Here is a 16,178-nt window from a genome sequence, read left to right on the forward strand (position 1 = left end):
GCGTTACATTCAAGGGTAAGCAATAATTTTGTGTTTAAAAAAATGATTTTTAAAAATTAAGCTAATCACAATTTATTATTTTAAAACGCAATTTATCCGCTTCAGCTTTTAAGAAACTGAACTCAAACTGCTATAGTAAGCAGTGCGCATGATAGGTTATTTCCCTTGTTAACGCACATTGTCTTTGCGTACAAAATAAACTCCACAATAATAATAATAATAATAAGAATAATAATAATAATAATAAAAAGAATAATGATAAATAATAATAATAATAATACGGCGTCAGCATTATCACCGTCGTCTTTAACACTATTTTCGTAACAAAAGTTAATAGTATGCTTTATTATTATTATTAATATTATTATAATTATTATTATTATTATTATTATTATTATTACGACCATTGGATATATCGACACCATCGGTGTTTTGAGTTAGGCGGCAACTATGTTGAGAAAAACTGACATTCGACGCCACGCATTTATTAACAACTAGCGACGCCACCGGAATGACGTCGTAACGTTGGAATGGACTGCCCCGCACCCGCTACCCCTTGTCTCATTACCCTGCCCACAGACACTGATCCAGTTGCCGGACAACTTTTTTGTACTAATGCAATAAGGTTGCATTTTTATCATGTTAATTTTGTTTGTTTTTATTTTCAGTAGTTTTTGAGTTACAGCAAAAGTCCACGTAATTCTGGGACACCCCTCGTATGCTTAACATTTAAATACAAAATGAAATTCGTCTTCAATTTCGTTGATATAACATACTTGGAAGAAACGTTCCTGTCTTTCCAAACTATTCCGGCCATACCTGTCAGATTCAATTTTTAACTTATGGGTAGATATACGCAAGTTCGTGAGACATATTATTGAATATTTAAAAGATAGCAAATTAAGATAATTTTCCATACCGAAGCTAGTTTTAACATTTGCATGTAAAGTATTCAAGACTTTATTAACAGCTATATCAGCAAAACCATTTTTGTTCAAAACAATCTCTTTGTTTGAAAATCGGTATAAATGTTTTTCCTTCAAATCTTCGTGGACAATTCCAAACATCAGAAAATCCATATTCATCGAGCAAATTTTTAACAAGGTAATGCAAGTTTTTGTACCATATAGATTACACTGTTCTAGCGCATTTTGATAAATACCTTATAAAATATTATTACATATCTGTATTCATTAGTTTTACCCAATACTTCATGATATGGACATGTTATAATAACGATACTTAGCATGACCTAAGATTCTTTTAGATAGTTACATACAAAATATACATCTAAAAGAATCTTAGGTCATGCTAAGTAACTGTAAAAGAATGAATCAATAAGCTCTGCACTCTGCAATATATCTATAAAAAAGCTTAACAGGGAAGTGTGACATTCAATGAACTCATCACCCAACACAGGACCACCAGCAAGGAGCCCAGCAGGACACCATACAGGATAGGGCATACAGACAAACTTCGGTCGGAGTATCATTTTAAATTATTCAAGATACGAAATCATAAAATCCTACATTTTATGACAGACAAAAGGATAAGGGGAGAGGGCCAAAAGGAGGGGAAGGGGTTGGAAATTGGGAACAAAACTAGGGGGGAGATACTTACCGTAGAAGTTGCTCAGTACAATCATAACCAACATTAAACTAGGGGATAAGAATGTAATGTCCACTAATAAACAATACACATTCAATATAATTATGTTTTAAGATAAAATTAAATCTAAATTAAAGTTTCAGCACTTGTTTCCTGAATAATATTCATAAAAGTTTTATATGATGTAATATTATGCAATTTCATGTAATATTTGCAAATTCTTTGTAGTTGGATCCAACTTTACAACACATCAATAAACATTATCATAATACAGTACAGGAAATCATACAAACATTAACATATGAACATGAACTTATTCATAATCCTTATTGTGTTATGAGTCTATTGAATTAAATATTTCAAGGTCAATTGCTTTAAAGATAAATTTAAAAAAAGAGAAAATCGTTTTTTTAGTAAGCTTTCTTTTGAAAATGAATAAATATAATAAAAAATTATTGCTTCAGTTTAAAACTGCCATTCGTTCTCATCACCAATTCGCTATATTACAACGCATGTCATGTCGTTTCCAATATGAAAGCAACTTTCTCCATTCTTGCAAGAATTAGTGGCACAGTAGTTCTTCCCTGGTGACTGCAAAGAAACAATACGTAATATTAAGTGTCTAAATAAATTATTCTAAATATAAGAAAGATATACTACATTTAATAAAAATGTTTATTGGGATGCATGTGAAACAAATCAAAACAAATTATAAAGCTCTGACATCCCTGTTATACAAACTAACTAACCATTGATCAATTAAGTTTTTGTTGTTGTTATTCTGTTCAACACGAACTAGTGTTTTATTTCATCTGTGAGTAGTTAATTGGTTTATTTGATATATGTATTTTAATGTTAAACTAAACATTGTTCCAATCCATGTCGCTGTCTGGATCAGGACATCCTGTCGTTTTTTCAATGCATTTTATTCTTTTGTATCAAAATTAAAAAGTGGCAGTGTTCCTAGAACTGCTGGGGGGAAAGGGGATCAATGTTAAAACCAAAATTGTTGAACATCCCAGAATCTGTTTTATTGAGACTGTTCTTGCGATATTATTGAAAGTACATCTATCGCATCCACTAGTACCGGCTTAAGTAGGAAATAATCCAAAGAATCTAGAAAAATATATAATATGACTCGAGTAAAGCATTTCTCTATCATAAATAGTAACTGTCTGTTGAATAAATATGTGATAACTGTATTGATAATTGTATTATGTAACAGTATTGTAAGGGACAGTATTTATTGCAAACAAAAGTGGAGTGCACTCATAATTACAATTACCCATATCACGTCTGAGAGAGACACTGATTTCCATATTGAAGCAGGGTCGTCAACAGAGGACACCGATCCAGAAATATCAAAGAAATGACATGTCAGTGAAGACGGATTGTAATTCACATTGTTGCATCTGAAAAAAAACGTACAACGGTATATTATCACATGACATGTATATAAAGTGCACATCTGATAGATCAGTATTCACAGGTAACCGTAGGTGAACATTTGCAAGATAAATTATTTTATTTCACACTTTACAAAATGTAACAACGGCATTTTCAGATCTTGCAAAATGTGATATCCAAATATAATTCATTATTTTATTCGATTTTATCAATTTCATTGTCCGTATCAAATCGACATTGTACACCATCTTGTCTTGCTTCCATGTTCCGAGGAACAAATCCATGTCGAGTTAATATTGTACTCAAAAGTATGTAAACAAGTCAAAAATAGTTATAAGAATATATATTGTTGAGTACAATATTGATTCAAGTGCCTCGTCCAATATATTTATAACAAAAGGATTCATGCGGATACGATACCAAAATTGTGTTGGGAATGTGCAATGTCGTAATACTCTGCTGGCTAGTTCTTACTAGTTGTTGACGGCGCCTGTTGTAAACTAATAAGTCGATGCACATCAAAACTGTTGGTGACGTATTTAATACACTTGCCTGCTATCTAGCTCAAGTTCTGGGTAGTTTTATTATCATTTCTTACCAAGACTGATGAATTTATTAAACTCAGTTGTTTTTATTATTTTGAATAGTGGTGTGTATGATTTTTCACCAGTGTCAAGACCATATATAACTCATACAAAGCGTGCGTTCAGTCCATTACTATTCTTGCATATAAATATAGGCGAACATTGGTGAGGTAACACAAAAAGTCGAGCTTTGATAAATGTACCGTACGAAAATAATTTGGGGGCCAGTTTGTTGATCGGGTTGATCAGTAAATGTTGTTATACTCATAAGTGGTAGAAAAGTTTTATTTATTTTTTTCGTATATTGCATTGTAATCAAACATTAATGATGCATAATCAAAACCCTCAGTTTAAAAAGTGCCTGTGTTCTTGAATATATCAAAAAAAAATTGAACTATTTGGGATTACTGACTGGTGTACAATAATAATTAATAATGTTTTATTTAGGTCAAAGGTTGCACTAACAACAAAATAGTTGTCATTATTTCTTGACAAATGAATAATTCTTAATAAACCACAAGATGCGTAAGGGTTAAAGGGCGAGAAAGCTATAAGCTGCGTTCGGGTCATAGGGTGAAAGGCTTTATGTTGCCATCAAAACTACTTTTATTAAACTAAATGGCGTAAAAATGATATAATAAAATATAATACAATATATAAAATACAATACAATATATAAAAAGACCGTACTTACGCGGAGACATAGAAGCAGTCCTGGATACACTGTGACAGATGAAACCGTTCAGATGTACTGAGAGGTGCATGTACGGTTGTGTTAACCTGTAAGTTACTTATGCCACCTCTACTTATATGAAAATCAACACAACCATCAGTGATACATGTAAAAATATACAGCAATATAAAAGTGAAGTATCTCTCCGGCATTTCCATTTTTGTCCTGACTGCTAAACTTGTTCTCGAACAATGAAATATTGTTATGGAATTCAATTTCATCTTCACAATCAATATTTGTCTGGCGTTGTTTCAATGAATATTTTATTAAATGTAAGCAGACAATTGATAGTTTTACCTCGTTATAGTTAAACAAACATAGGACAGATATGTGTGTCAGTGCTGATATCTAAGAGAATATCAATATTGCACGTCGAACATGCCAAAGACCTAACAAAATGAATATTTAATGAGTGAAATATGCTGTTTTAATTATATTAATTGATTTCTAGAAGCATATACCCTTGAATGTTATCTTACTAGGTCGAGGCGATCAGCTATTCACAATTTGAGAGTTTTAACCGGAAATCAATAGTTAGAATTTTCATTTATATTTTTTATGTACACGGTATTTATGCAGATGGGGGAACTTTACTACATGTTTTAAAGGGGGGTTTACTATTATTTATCAATCAAGAAAAATGCGACAGAAACAATGTCAGTAATTAAAAGAAATAATCTAATACCAGAAAAAAATTAATGTTTCCCTTCTTAGTTAATGTATTTATGTTTTATTACGGTCATTATTGATTCCATCAATATATCTACATTTAACTTCAAATGTCACTTGAACAGTCTTTTCAATAGTTTACAAAATTAAATTTTACTATACATGCTTGATTGATATACTACTATCTTATTATGACTAACATAACTTAATTGTTTAATTGTCTACAATTATGTTCTTTGTGTGAAGAAAGTCGAGGTTGAAAATGAATAAAATAAAAATAAAAAAAGTCATGAGAAACTTTCCAGTTCATTTTACAAAATGTCTTTCCCTTCACTTGCTTGTAAATTTCAATTGATAACAATATAATTATACAAACAAAGATCCTGGAAATAACATTATTTATTGTTCGAACTTTGCAACACATTTAACAAAAGGTCATGCGGAATCACTAAACATATTTAAAACTAGAATGAAAGAAATGTTTAAAGCTCCTATTGTACCTAAACATTTTTGATAGGTGATAGATTATTATCAGTTTTACACTCACGTATAAGACACAATTGCAGTAGCCTAAATGGTGACCTAGTCAGAAATCATCTTAGTGAAAATCCCACATGTCATTGCGGAAATGCAGTTGAGAATGCTGAGCATCTTTTCTTTAAGTGTCCGAGTTATCATACGCAAAGAATAACACTCTTTACAGAAACTAGGACGTTCCTCCCACTTAATACAAATCTGCTGTTACTTAGAAGTAATAGCCTAGGAAGTTATATTTACTGCTATCCATAAATGTTTTAAAAATACAAATCGATTCACTTATACCTAAACATTAAACCTTTATTGTAATCAGTTATACATGTACTTAGCATATTATATAAGTAGCAATTACAAATACCCTGTACCCAATATAAAGTAAATGCACATAAAAGCCTTAACGAAACCCGTGGCATTTATGGGTGGGGGTAGGTGATACTGAATCCTTGGATCATCCATATTTATAAATTTATAAAATGCACGAACGTTGATTTCTATCTGTTCGATTACTTTATTGTATATTGTTAAAAATCGTTTCATACGATTCATTCCATCAGCAATTATATATGATATACACTTTGTTTATGTTATATGCCATTAAGTATTGAATATAGTTTGTTCGTGTCATTATCTCTTGGGGAGGGTTGACCGCTAATGTTGTAAGAACTTGAACACAACCCGTTTGCTTTTGCTGTTAAGAATACATATGAAATTTGTATCTGTATTGTATATACATGTATATAGCAATAAAATATGATTAAACAAAAGGAGTCATGTATGTTAATACAGTCATGATATAAATAAAAAGCGGTAAAATGTTAGAGAGCAATTTCCTTAATAAAGTTATAAAGCATTTTACCTTTTAAACGTTCATTTGACTACATTAAGTTAAATGTATTTTACAAATCGATTTATTGACACTAGGAATTGATGTATTAGAGCGTGACCAGATATTTTCTCGATTCAAATTTTAAAAAAGTAATACAATAAGATCCCTTAGATTCTTATTAGTTTGTAACAATTAAACATACATGTATATTCATACCGGTAACATTTGATTTTTTTGATTTTTTAAAACAAAATTTTATAATACATAGTATGACATATGAAAAGATCATGGAAACCTCATGTAAATTATCACTTTTAGCAAGTAAATCCTAGTTCATACAGCCTGGGCAACTAAAAATAACCACTCTCCTTTCAAAGTTTCAATAAGGGTTAATTAACAGGGAGACACATTGTTGGAAAATGATTTAGATCTTAATTTATGCATGGTGATATCTTTTTTTACCTAAACTGATAACAAATAGACTACCTGACTTAAATCATGAAATGATAAAAGTGACATTGATGTATGACAATAAACGACTAATAAACAATCTGTCTTTTTAATATATTTATTCCTTGTAATTATGTTAAAAAGACAAAATCGCACTAATTAATAAGTCATTTAAAAGATAAACATGTTAAATTGTTAACAATACAAGAAAGACAGATTACGACTGATATGTTAATATTTTACAAGATAGAGTAATTTCCAACATCACATTTGCACCAATTCAAACGAATACGCACGACCCCACTTATGGGTTTCAGGTCTAACTTCATATTCACGTGATGATGGTCGACTTTGATATCTATCAAAATTGTCACTGACGTAAAATTCCAAAAGTTGTCTTCGTTTTTCCGATGTTCTCCTGAATGTACTTGTTTCCGGAATTAAAGATATGTCTCCGTTATTCGATTCAATTGTCACGTCTTTGTCTGGCTCGTTCCTGTTTATAAATAGCACTATTAATCTGTATATCAGCAAAGCTATAACGAGCGTATTCTTCGAAGTGAAGAACATATTTGTGTAACTTAACACATTATATTTAAAGATGAGAAGCATACGCAAGACCAAGAAAGGTAAATCTTGCAAAAGAATGGAGATAAGTATTCCAAACACATCTGCGTGACAGCAGCGGCAGTAACGTCCCTTATCTAGCTTTGTAAGATATTGTTTATTGCGATCTCTCTCAGCTCGCGAGGCTGTCAGAACTAATGAAAATTGAACTAGGCTCAACGACCAAATACCTAAAATGATTATGCACAGTATTTTGTGGTGTCGCACCTGAAAAATAGGTTGAAAATATTTTAATGTACAGGAACAGTTCTAAAGATGTTATCACACAAGTTAAAATGATTTAAGTTCATTTAATGTAATAAATGAAACGTTGACATAAATAATATCAAACAGAAATATTAGAAAATTTAGATTATATAATAACAGCAATTTAAGCCATAAAAATGTAATTCGGACTGGTATGAAAGTGAAATATAAGTAATTACCCAAATTTATGAGAATTCGACACTAACACCTTAACATTTGATTTGAGGTTTAAACTAACATTTCAAGCTTTTGTCAAAAAAAAATAACCAAACAAACAAAAAAAAACGTATTAAATTAAATTCACTTTAATAATCGGACGGGGAAAGGAAAACATTTTCGTATTTTTTTTTATAAAAGCAAATTATTTAAACAATAGTTCGGATATAATTATGTCCAAATATCTGTCTTTATATCCCCAAAATTCTTTTGTATAAATGACTCTTTGGTTTGTTAAACAAACTTTCCGACACTGACAAGTAATTGAAAAATGTGCTGTTTTGTTATAACGGTTATTACACTAGCATGACGCATATAAATAAATTATTCAATAAAATGATGCTTTTATGATACTAGTGTATTCCTTTATCATATTTTTACATCAAAATTCATTTATCATTATTTTATGTATGCGATTTTATTGAGAATATTGTTTTATAAAATATTTTACGCGATTCCATGCAGAAAACTGTATGTAGGATATTTTTATTGTAAAATATTGAACGTTGTTCTGTTATAGAATAGTGTACGCGATTCCATTTAAAATTGAATTGTAGTTTATTGTATTGTAAAATATATTGTTCGTGATTTCTACCTATAATATTGCACGAAATTTATTTATTATAAGAACTTCAGTGCATTTCCCTGAGTTTGTCCAGATATTATAAATACGTATAATTACCTCTTTTTCCTTAAATGCTTCAAAGAACTCAACAATATCAGCGGCCGTTCCTATATAAACCAGTAATAACTGCGAAAGTTGATTATGAGTCAACTTTCCTTTTGGTAGTAACCATCTCCCTAGAATCAAGATCAACAATAACATCTGTTCCAGCATTCTTATCCATTGATCAGGGGTCAACTTTATCGGTATCCGAACCTCAAATCTTACCTACAAAATAAGAACAATGATAGACTTACAGTTACAGAAAAATGATTTTCAACAAGCAAAATCTAAATTTATAGATGAGGTTTGAGGGAACGCGTCTGTATTCGTCAACCACGATTCAATAATTACGAGGCGAATATGAAGAACATTACCATTAAAGTACGACAAAACGGAACGGATAATTAGTAGTACTTTATTATTTTATGGCATTTTATAAGTTGGTCACTGCAATAAGTAGCATCATGTGCAAATATTTGACTCCCAAGTTAATTCAATTTATATAATCTGAAACAGTTTCCTATTTCTCTTTAAAATAAGTTATTGTCCTATGAAATTAAAAAATTGATTTTATAAAAACGACAAAACACTATAATAATAAATAAGCATATGAAGTGGCTGATAATTTAACTTAAAGAAAACTTCAAGAAACGACAAAATACAAAAACATGCAAACAAACAAAACAAACAACCAAACACAAACATGGAAGAGGATCTGTGTTTGCCGTTGTTAGTAGTATTCAAATTACAGAAATTGTTACTCTATCAATAAATTTTTGTGTTTTAAGTCCAATTAAGATTGTTTGTATAGAAAGCCTACAACAATGTACCAGAAAATCACATACAAGATTAAGGTCAATATAAAGTTGAATACAGTAAAGGCAGTTGTAGACACCACTAAGAAATATCCACAATTCTGTATGTGCCCAATATGACACCGCACTCTCAGCTTCATGTCACTAAAACTAACAACATATCAATAGATACACACTAATTTCATGATAATCAAGTGTAACACATTCTTCCTAAAAGGTTAAAAACATTGATGGAATCAAAAGACTTTTTGACGGTCTTATTCATTGTGGGTCTTGTAATGTATGCACATAAATCTGTCCAGCATAGTCAAATTCATCTTCAATGCAAGAAAACGTTGTTTTTAGATAACTAGAACACCATTTTATAGCCCTGAAACCCACTAAGAAACACTTAACTTATATGAATCAATTATCCAGAAGGATTAGACAAATATAACGTCTAAAAGGTCTTAAAAAAGTCTAAAATTAAACACATTTTTACAGCTGCCACCCTTCTCTTCAAACAAGATGTTATAGTTAAAAATTTGGTTTTGGGAGACATTTAATGTGCAAAGGTAAACAAAATTAAACAGATGAAAATTAAGACTATTTCTGAAAACTCATGGAAATTTAGAAAACCATTCTTAGACAAGTTTTTATTGTTGAACTAGCGGGATATCTATCGATGCAATTTTTCAATATGTTGTTTATCATGTAAGAGACAATGCAATTTCCTATATAAGATGAAACATCTCAAAATGGTAGACATGTGTATCGTTGGTTTACTAGCGGATGATCCAAATTATTCTTTTATTTTTCCCTCCGTCTATGAAAAGGAATTCTGTCATATAATTATCATCAAAATATTTGAAATTTGAAATATACCCAACAAATGATGGTAACTGTAAGGCATTTCTTTTACCATTATGACGCAAAAATTACTTGACATACTAAAATTTATTCTATATTTATTCAAAAGAATTTTGTTTCACAGCATACACATTTTTTCATTAAGGAAGCGGTTGAAGCAGAAATTTGTACATATATATGTCGTGCCAGATGAAACGGCAACTCCATGTCAATCGTCAATTATTAAAATGAAAATCAAACATTTATCAATTTTTAAAATAAGCTGACAGAATTTCTCGAGAATTAAATGAATCAATTCAGCATGAAAGTCCGAAAGGAAAGCTTTCAAATTCTCTATGAAAGCAAGTTGTGTTTATTATTATAACATTTCATGACTGTCTAGCTTTACACAAGTACGTATGTTTACTAAAGTATTGCAATAAGTTCCTGTAAGTGCCACAAAGTGAACAAATATTGTAGTTCATATAATATAATATGTGACCCTACGTTCTTTTAATATATTGATATTTTATTACTTGAATGTCTATTACTACTTGTAGAGAACTTATGAATAATTAGGTGATTTTTTTTTTCACAAGGATATACAAATGTAGATAATAAATTTAAAATCGAATAAATCAAGCAGTTCAAGTTGCAGACAGAACATAATAGACAAATCTTGAAGGATTAAACTGGAAGTCTACGGTTAATAAAATATATATATATAAATAGATGAGTCGTCTATTTTCACATGGTTTAGAAACCAAAATTTCTGAAATACACCAAATAATAATAATAAAATCTTTATTTATAGAAGGTAACATACAAAGTTCATAGTAACAAGTATACTTATTTTCAGTATGGCCTTCTGATTTAACAATAATCTATACAAATACTTAAAATATGTTAGTATATATAAAAAAATTATATATTTATATTATTTAATGTAAATGTTAGACAATTTTTATTTATTCATCCGACTGACACTCATATCAATTATGGTTATTATAGATAAAGTCGTAATGATTGAACAAAAGAGAAAAAAATGATGATATCAACATTTACATCAGATAGATAGATATAAATAGATAGACACCTATGCTCACATGGTGTAGGAACCAAAATTTCTCAAATACACCAGAAACAATAGTATAATGTTATATCAAACGTTTATGCCCTGTGTACTTTATATTTTTTATTTATTATCTCTAATGATAGGAAATATATTATTGCCTTACAATCTTTATATAACATTTTTTGTGTTGCTCTTACACTCTAACATAATTAAATTATATCATAAACACGATTATTTATGTTAATTGCCGTTTCATCGCTTTAGGGAAACAAAACGGTGTTTGCAGTCATAACCTATTGACATCTGTGTGAGAAAATACATTTATTTGTTAGAAAATATTTCAATTGACTCCGTTATAATCATACCTTTCTAATACCACATGCTAAAAGCGATTACGTTTGTTATACCCGAAAAATATTTATTATATATTTATAAATGAAATATTGAGAAATATTGATGAAATAAATTGCGTATTTTCATTTTCCGTATTTTCACTGTAAAAATTTATTTTTCACTGCAGTGAAACATATTTTCCGTATTTTCACTGGTGTTTTGCCGGACTACTTTCTATTAAATTCTGCCAGTACACAAAATTTAAGGGAAAGTCTTTCAAATTTTATTGCAAAAAAGAGAAAATGTATATAATAAACAGAAAATTCAAGTTTTTTCTATAAATACATGATTTATTTTCATCTTGTGGCATGAAAATTACCATATTTCACTCGTGGCTACCGCCACTCATGAAATATTTATTTTCATACCACTCGATGAAAATAAATCATGTTTTTATAGAAAAAACTTGAATATCCTCTATGTACTACTTGAACAATTTGTTTATTATTTCAATAAAATATTAAATGTTTATAACAAATTTCTATTTAACTAATTATGACGATTTAAATGATCATTATATTAACTTTTATTTTAACATTTTCATGATAACGATTATACAAATTCATAGGCTCCAGTTCAATGTTATATAATTTAAGAGCAAATTTCCTGTAAATGCGTATTTGAAAGGAATTTATATTAATATTTTTGCATAAATATTCATTAACTTGTATCAACCATCATAATTATGTTAGTCCTTCAAAAATGATATTTTATTTTGAACAATTTGGACAATATACAATATCATGATTAGATTATACACGATGTTTAAAGCTAACTATAAATGATGTCTGATAATACACACTATTATGATTTAACAACAAATGTTATAACGATACACAGTACACGATATAATGATTTTACTTTACGCTATATCATGATTTTACTATAACATTATTATGATTAACTACACAAGATATTATGATTTTACTATATGCGATATTATGACTTAACAACAAACGATATTATGATTTAACAACACACGATATTATGATTCAACAACACACGATATTATGATTTAACAACACACGATATTATGATTTAACAACACACGATATTATGATTTAACAACACACGATATTATGATTTAACAACAAACGATATTATGATTTAACAACACACGATATTATGATTTAACAACACACGATATTATGATTTAACAACAAACGATATTATGATTTAACAACAAACGGTATTATGATTTAACAACACACGATATTATGATTTAACAACAAACGGTATTATGATTTAACAACACACGATATTATGATTTAACAACACACGATATTATGATTTAACAACACACGATATTATGATTTAACAACACACGATATTATGATTTAACAACACACGATATTATGATTTAACAACACACGATATTATGATTTAACAACACACGATATTATGATTTAACAACACACGATATTATGATTTAACAACACACGATATTATGATTTAACAACACACGATATTATGATTTAACAACACACGATATTATGATTTAACAATACACGATATTATGATTTAACAACACACGATATTATTATTTACCCACAACGAAACGAATTATGATTTAACATACACACGATTTATGATTTAACAACACACGATTGTTATGGATTTAACAACACACGATATTATGATTTAACAACACACGAATATTATGATTTAACAATCACACGATATTATGATTTAACAACACACGATATTATGATTTAACAACACACAATATTATGATTTAACAATACACGATATTATGATTTAACAACACATGATATTATGATTTAACAATACAAAATATTATAATTTCACACTACGCGATATAATGATTTAACAACAAACTATATTATCATTTAACATCACAAGATATTATGATTTAACAAAAAACGATATTATGATTTAACAACAAAAGATATTATGATTTGACAACACACAATGCTATTTTTTAACAACACACGATATCATGATGCCACTCTACACGATATTATGATTTCACTTTACGCGATATTATGATTAAACAACACACGATATCATTATTTTATAACACACGATATCATGATGTCCCTATACACGATATTATGATTTAACAAGAAACGATATTATGATTTCACTTGACGCGATATTATTATTTAACAATAAACGATATTATGATTTCACTTTACACGATATTATTATTTAACAACAAACGGTATTATGATTTCACTTTACACGATATTATGATTTAACAACACACGATATTATGATTTAACAACAAACGATATTATGATTTAACAACACACGATATTATGATTTAACAACAAACGATATAATGGTTTAACAATAAACGATATTATTATTTCACACTACGCGATATAATGATTTAACAACAAACTATATTATCATTTAACATCACACGATATTATGATTTAACAAAAAACGATATTATGGTTTAACAACAAAAGATATTATGATTTGACAACACACATTGTTATTTTTTAACAACACACGATATTATGATTTCACTTGACGCGATATTATTATTTAACAATAAACGATATTATGATTTCACTTTACACGATATTATGATTTAACAACACACGATATTATGATTTAACAACACACGGTGTTATGATGTCACTGTACACGATATTATGATTTAACAAGAAACGAAATTATGATTTCACTTTACAAAGAGCAAAAATGCCATGTTTTTGTTATCCTATTAAAAAAGAATGCATGTTATCGGCTAATGAAGAATTTATAATGGGTAGATAGCATGCAATAAATTTCGTCAGTTAAACTTAATGTTTACATTTTACTTTGAACATTTTGTACATATTTTATTACTTGTAATCTTTATTTGAAAGAAACTGCTAATATTCTAGAGATCAAAGCAGCCTAACGGCATAATACACGTTTATGCTTGCTACATGACGTCAAAATAATCATTGTGAAATCAACTGACTTGCTTCATTTTAAAACAAAGCAAAAGTTCGTTTATAACCATGCATGGTTCCCTCATCCATGTTGGAAACGGTGACAACATTTATTCGAACATGTATATCGAAAACTGTAACCTACGAAAGTTTAATAGTATTCGGTTAATTATCATAAAAGATTGGAAAAGCGAAGTAACATGAACTGAAGCGTTGTGATGCAAAACAAGTCATTAAAACGCGAAACTTTTACATAATAAGGCGATACTGTCTCATATTTAAAAGATACTTTCACCCAACAGGACTGCCCTGTTGCCTAAAAAGGAGATACTTTCACACAAACAGGATTGACCTGTTGCCTATTTAGGAGATACTTTCACCCTTAACAGACTGGACCTGTTTGCCTTCATAAGGGGATACTTTCACCCTAACAGAAACTTGCCCTGTTGCCTAATAAGAAGATACTTTGACCCTAATAGAAACTGCCCTGTTGCCTAATAGGAGATACTTTCACCCTAACATGAACTGCCCTGTTGCCTTATAAGGAGATACTTTCACCCTAATAGAACTGCCCTGTTGCCTAATAAGGAGATACTTTCACTATAACAGAACTGCCCTGTTGCCTAATAGGAGATACTTTCACCCCAACAGAACTGCCCTGTTGCCTAATAAGGAGTTACTTTTTACCATAAACAGGACTGCCCTGTTGCCTAATAAGGAGATACTTTCACCATAACAGAACTGCCCTGTCCTCATTAATAGGAGATATTTTCACCCTAACAGAATGCCCTGTTGCCTAATAAGGAGATACTTTCACCATAACAGACTGCCCTGTTGCCTAAAAGAGATACTTTCACACTAAACAGGATTGACCTGTTGCCTATTTAGGAGATACTTTCACCCTAATAGAGCTGCCCTGTTGCCTAATAAGGAGATACTTTTACCGTAACAGAACTGTCCTGTTGCCTAATAGGAGATACCTTTACCCCAACAGAACTGCCCTGTTGCCTAATAAGGAGTTATTTTACCATAACAGGACTGCCCTGTTGACTAATAAGGAGATACTTTCACCATAACAGAACTGTCCTGTTGCCTCATTAAGAGATACTTTCACCCTAATAGAATGCCCTGTTGCCTAATTAGAAGATACTTTCACCATAACAGGACTGCCCTTTTGCCTTAAAAAGGAGATACTTTCACCCTAACAGAACTGCCCTGTTGCCTTATAGGAGATATTTTAACCCTAACAGAACTGCCCTGTTGCCTAATAGGAGATATTTATACCCTAACAGAACTGCCCTGTTGCCTAATAGGAGATATTTTCACCCTACCAGAACTGCCCTGAAGCCTAATAGGAGATACTTGCACCCTAACATGACTGCTGTGTTGCCTTTTAAGGAGATACTTGCACCCTAATAGAGCTGGCTTGTTGCCTAATAAAGAGATACTTTCATCCTAACAGAACCGCCCTGTTGCCTAATAAGGAGATACTTTCACCCTAATAGAACTGCTCTGTTGCCTTATAAGGAGACACCTTTACCATAACAGAACTGCCCTGTTGCCTAATAGGAGATACTATAACCCT

At 30.1% G+C, this 16,178-nt stretch overlaps 2 protein-coding genes across 3 annotated transcripts in view; both read right to left on the minus strand.

The window, feature by feature from the left end:
- Positions 1-431: 431 nt before the first annotated feature.
- LOC132741526 (uncharacterized) lies at positions 432-4,547 on the minus strand. Its single transcript, XM_060729719.1, has 3 exons — positions 4,294-4,547; positions 2,894-3,020; positions 432-2,199 (listed from the first exon to the last, which is right to left on the minus strand). Exons 1-3 carry the CDS (start codon positions 4,488-4,490, stop codon positions 2,107-2,109), a joined length of 417 nt encoding a protein of 138 aa, XP_060585702.1. The 5' UTR covers positions 4,491-4,547; the 3' UTR covers positions 432-2,106.
- Positions 4,548-6,767: 2,220 nt separating this feature from the next.
- The window catches only part of LOC132741512 (transmembrane protein 26-like), a 28,956-nt gene continuing 19,545 nt past the window's right edge, over positions 6,768-16,178 (minus strand). Inside the window, exons 4-5 of one of the 2 annotated variants that reach the window (XM_060729709.1) lie at positions 8,586-8,795; positions 6,768-7,648 (exon numbers count right to left, since the gene is read on the minus strand). In XM_060729709.1, the coding sequence (XP_060585692.1) occupies positions 7,079-7,648; positions 8,586-8,795 (780 nt within the window). In that variant the 3' untranslated portion in view covers positions 6,768-7,078. The remainder of the gene's footprint in view (positions 7,649-8,585; positions 8,796-16,178) is intronic. The other variant, XM_060729701.1, reaches the window with a different exon arrangement.

Source organism: Ruditapes philippinarum, unplaced genomic scaffold, assembly GCF_026571515.1.
Source record: "Ruditapes philippinarum isolate M1 unplaced genomic scaffold, ASM2657151v2 ctg1921_1_1_1_1, whole genome shotgun sequence".
Taxonomy (NCBI): domain Eukaryota; kingdom Metazoa; phylum Mollusca; class Bivalvia; order Venerida; family Veneridae; genus Ruditapes; species Ruditapes philippinarum.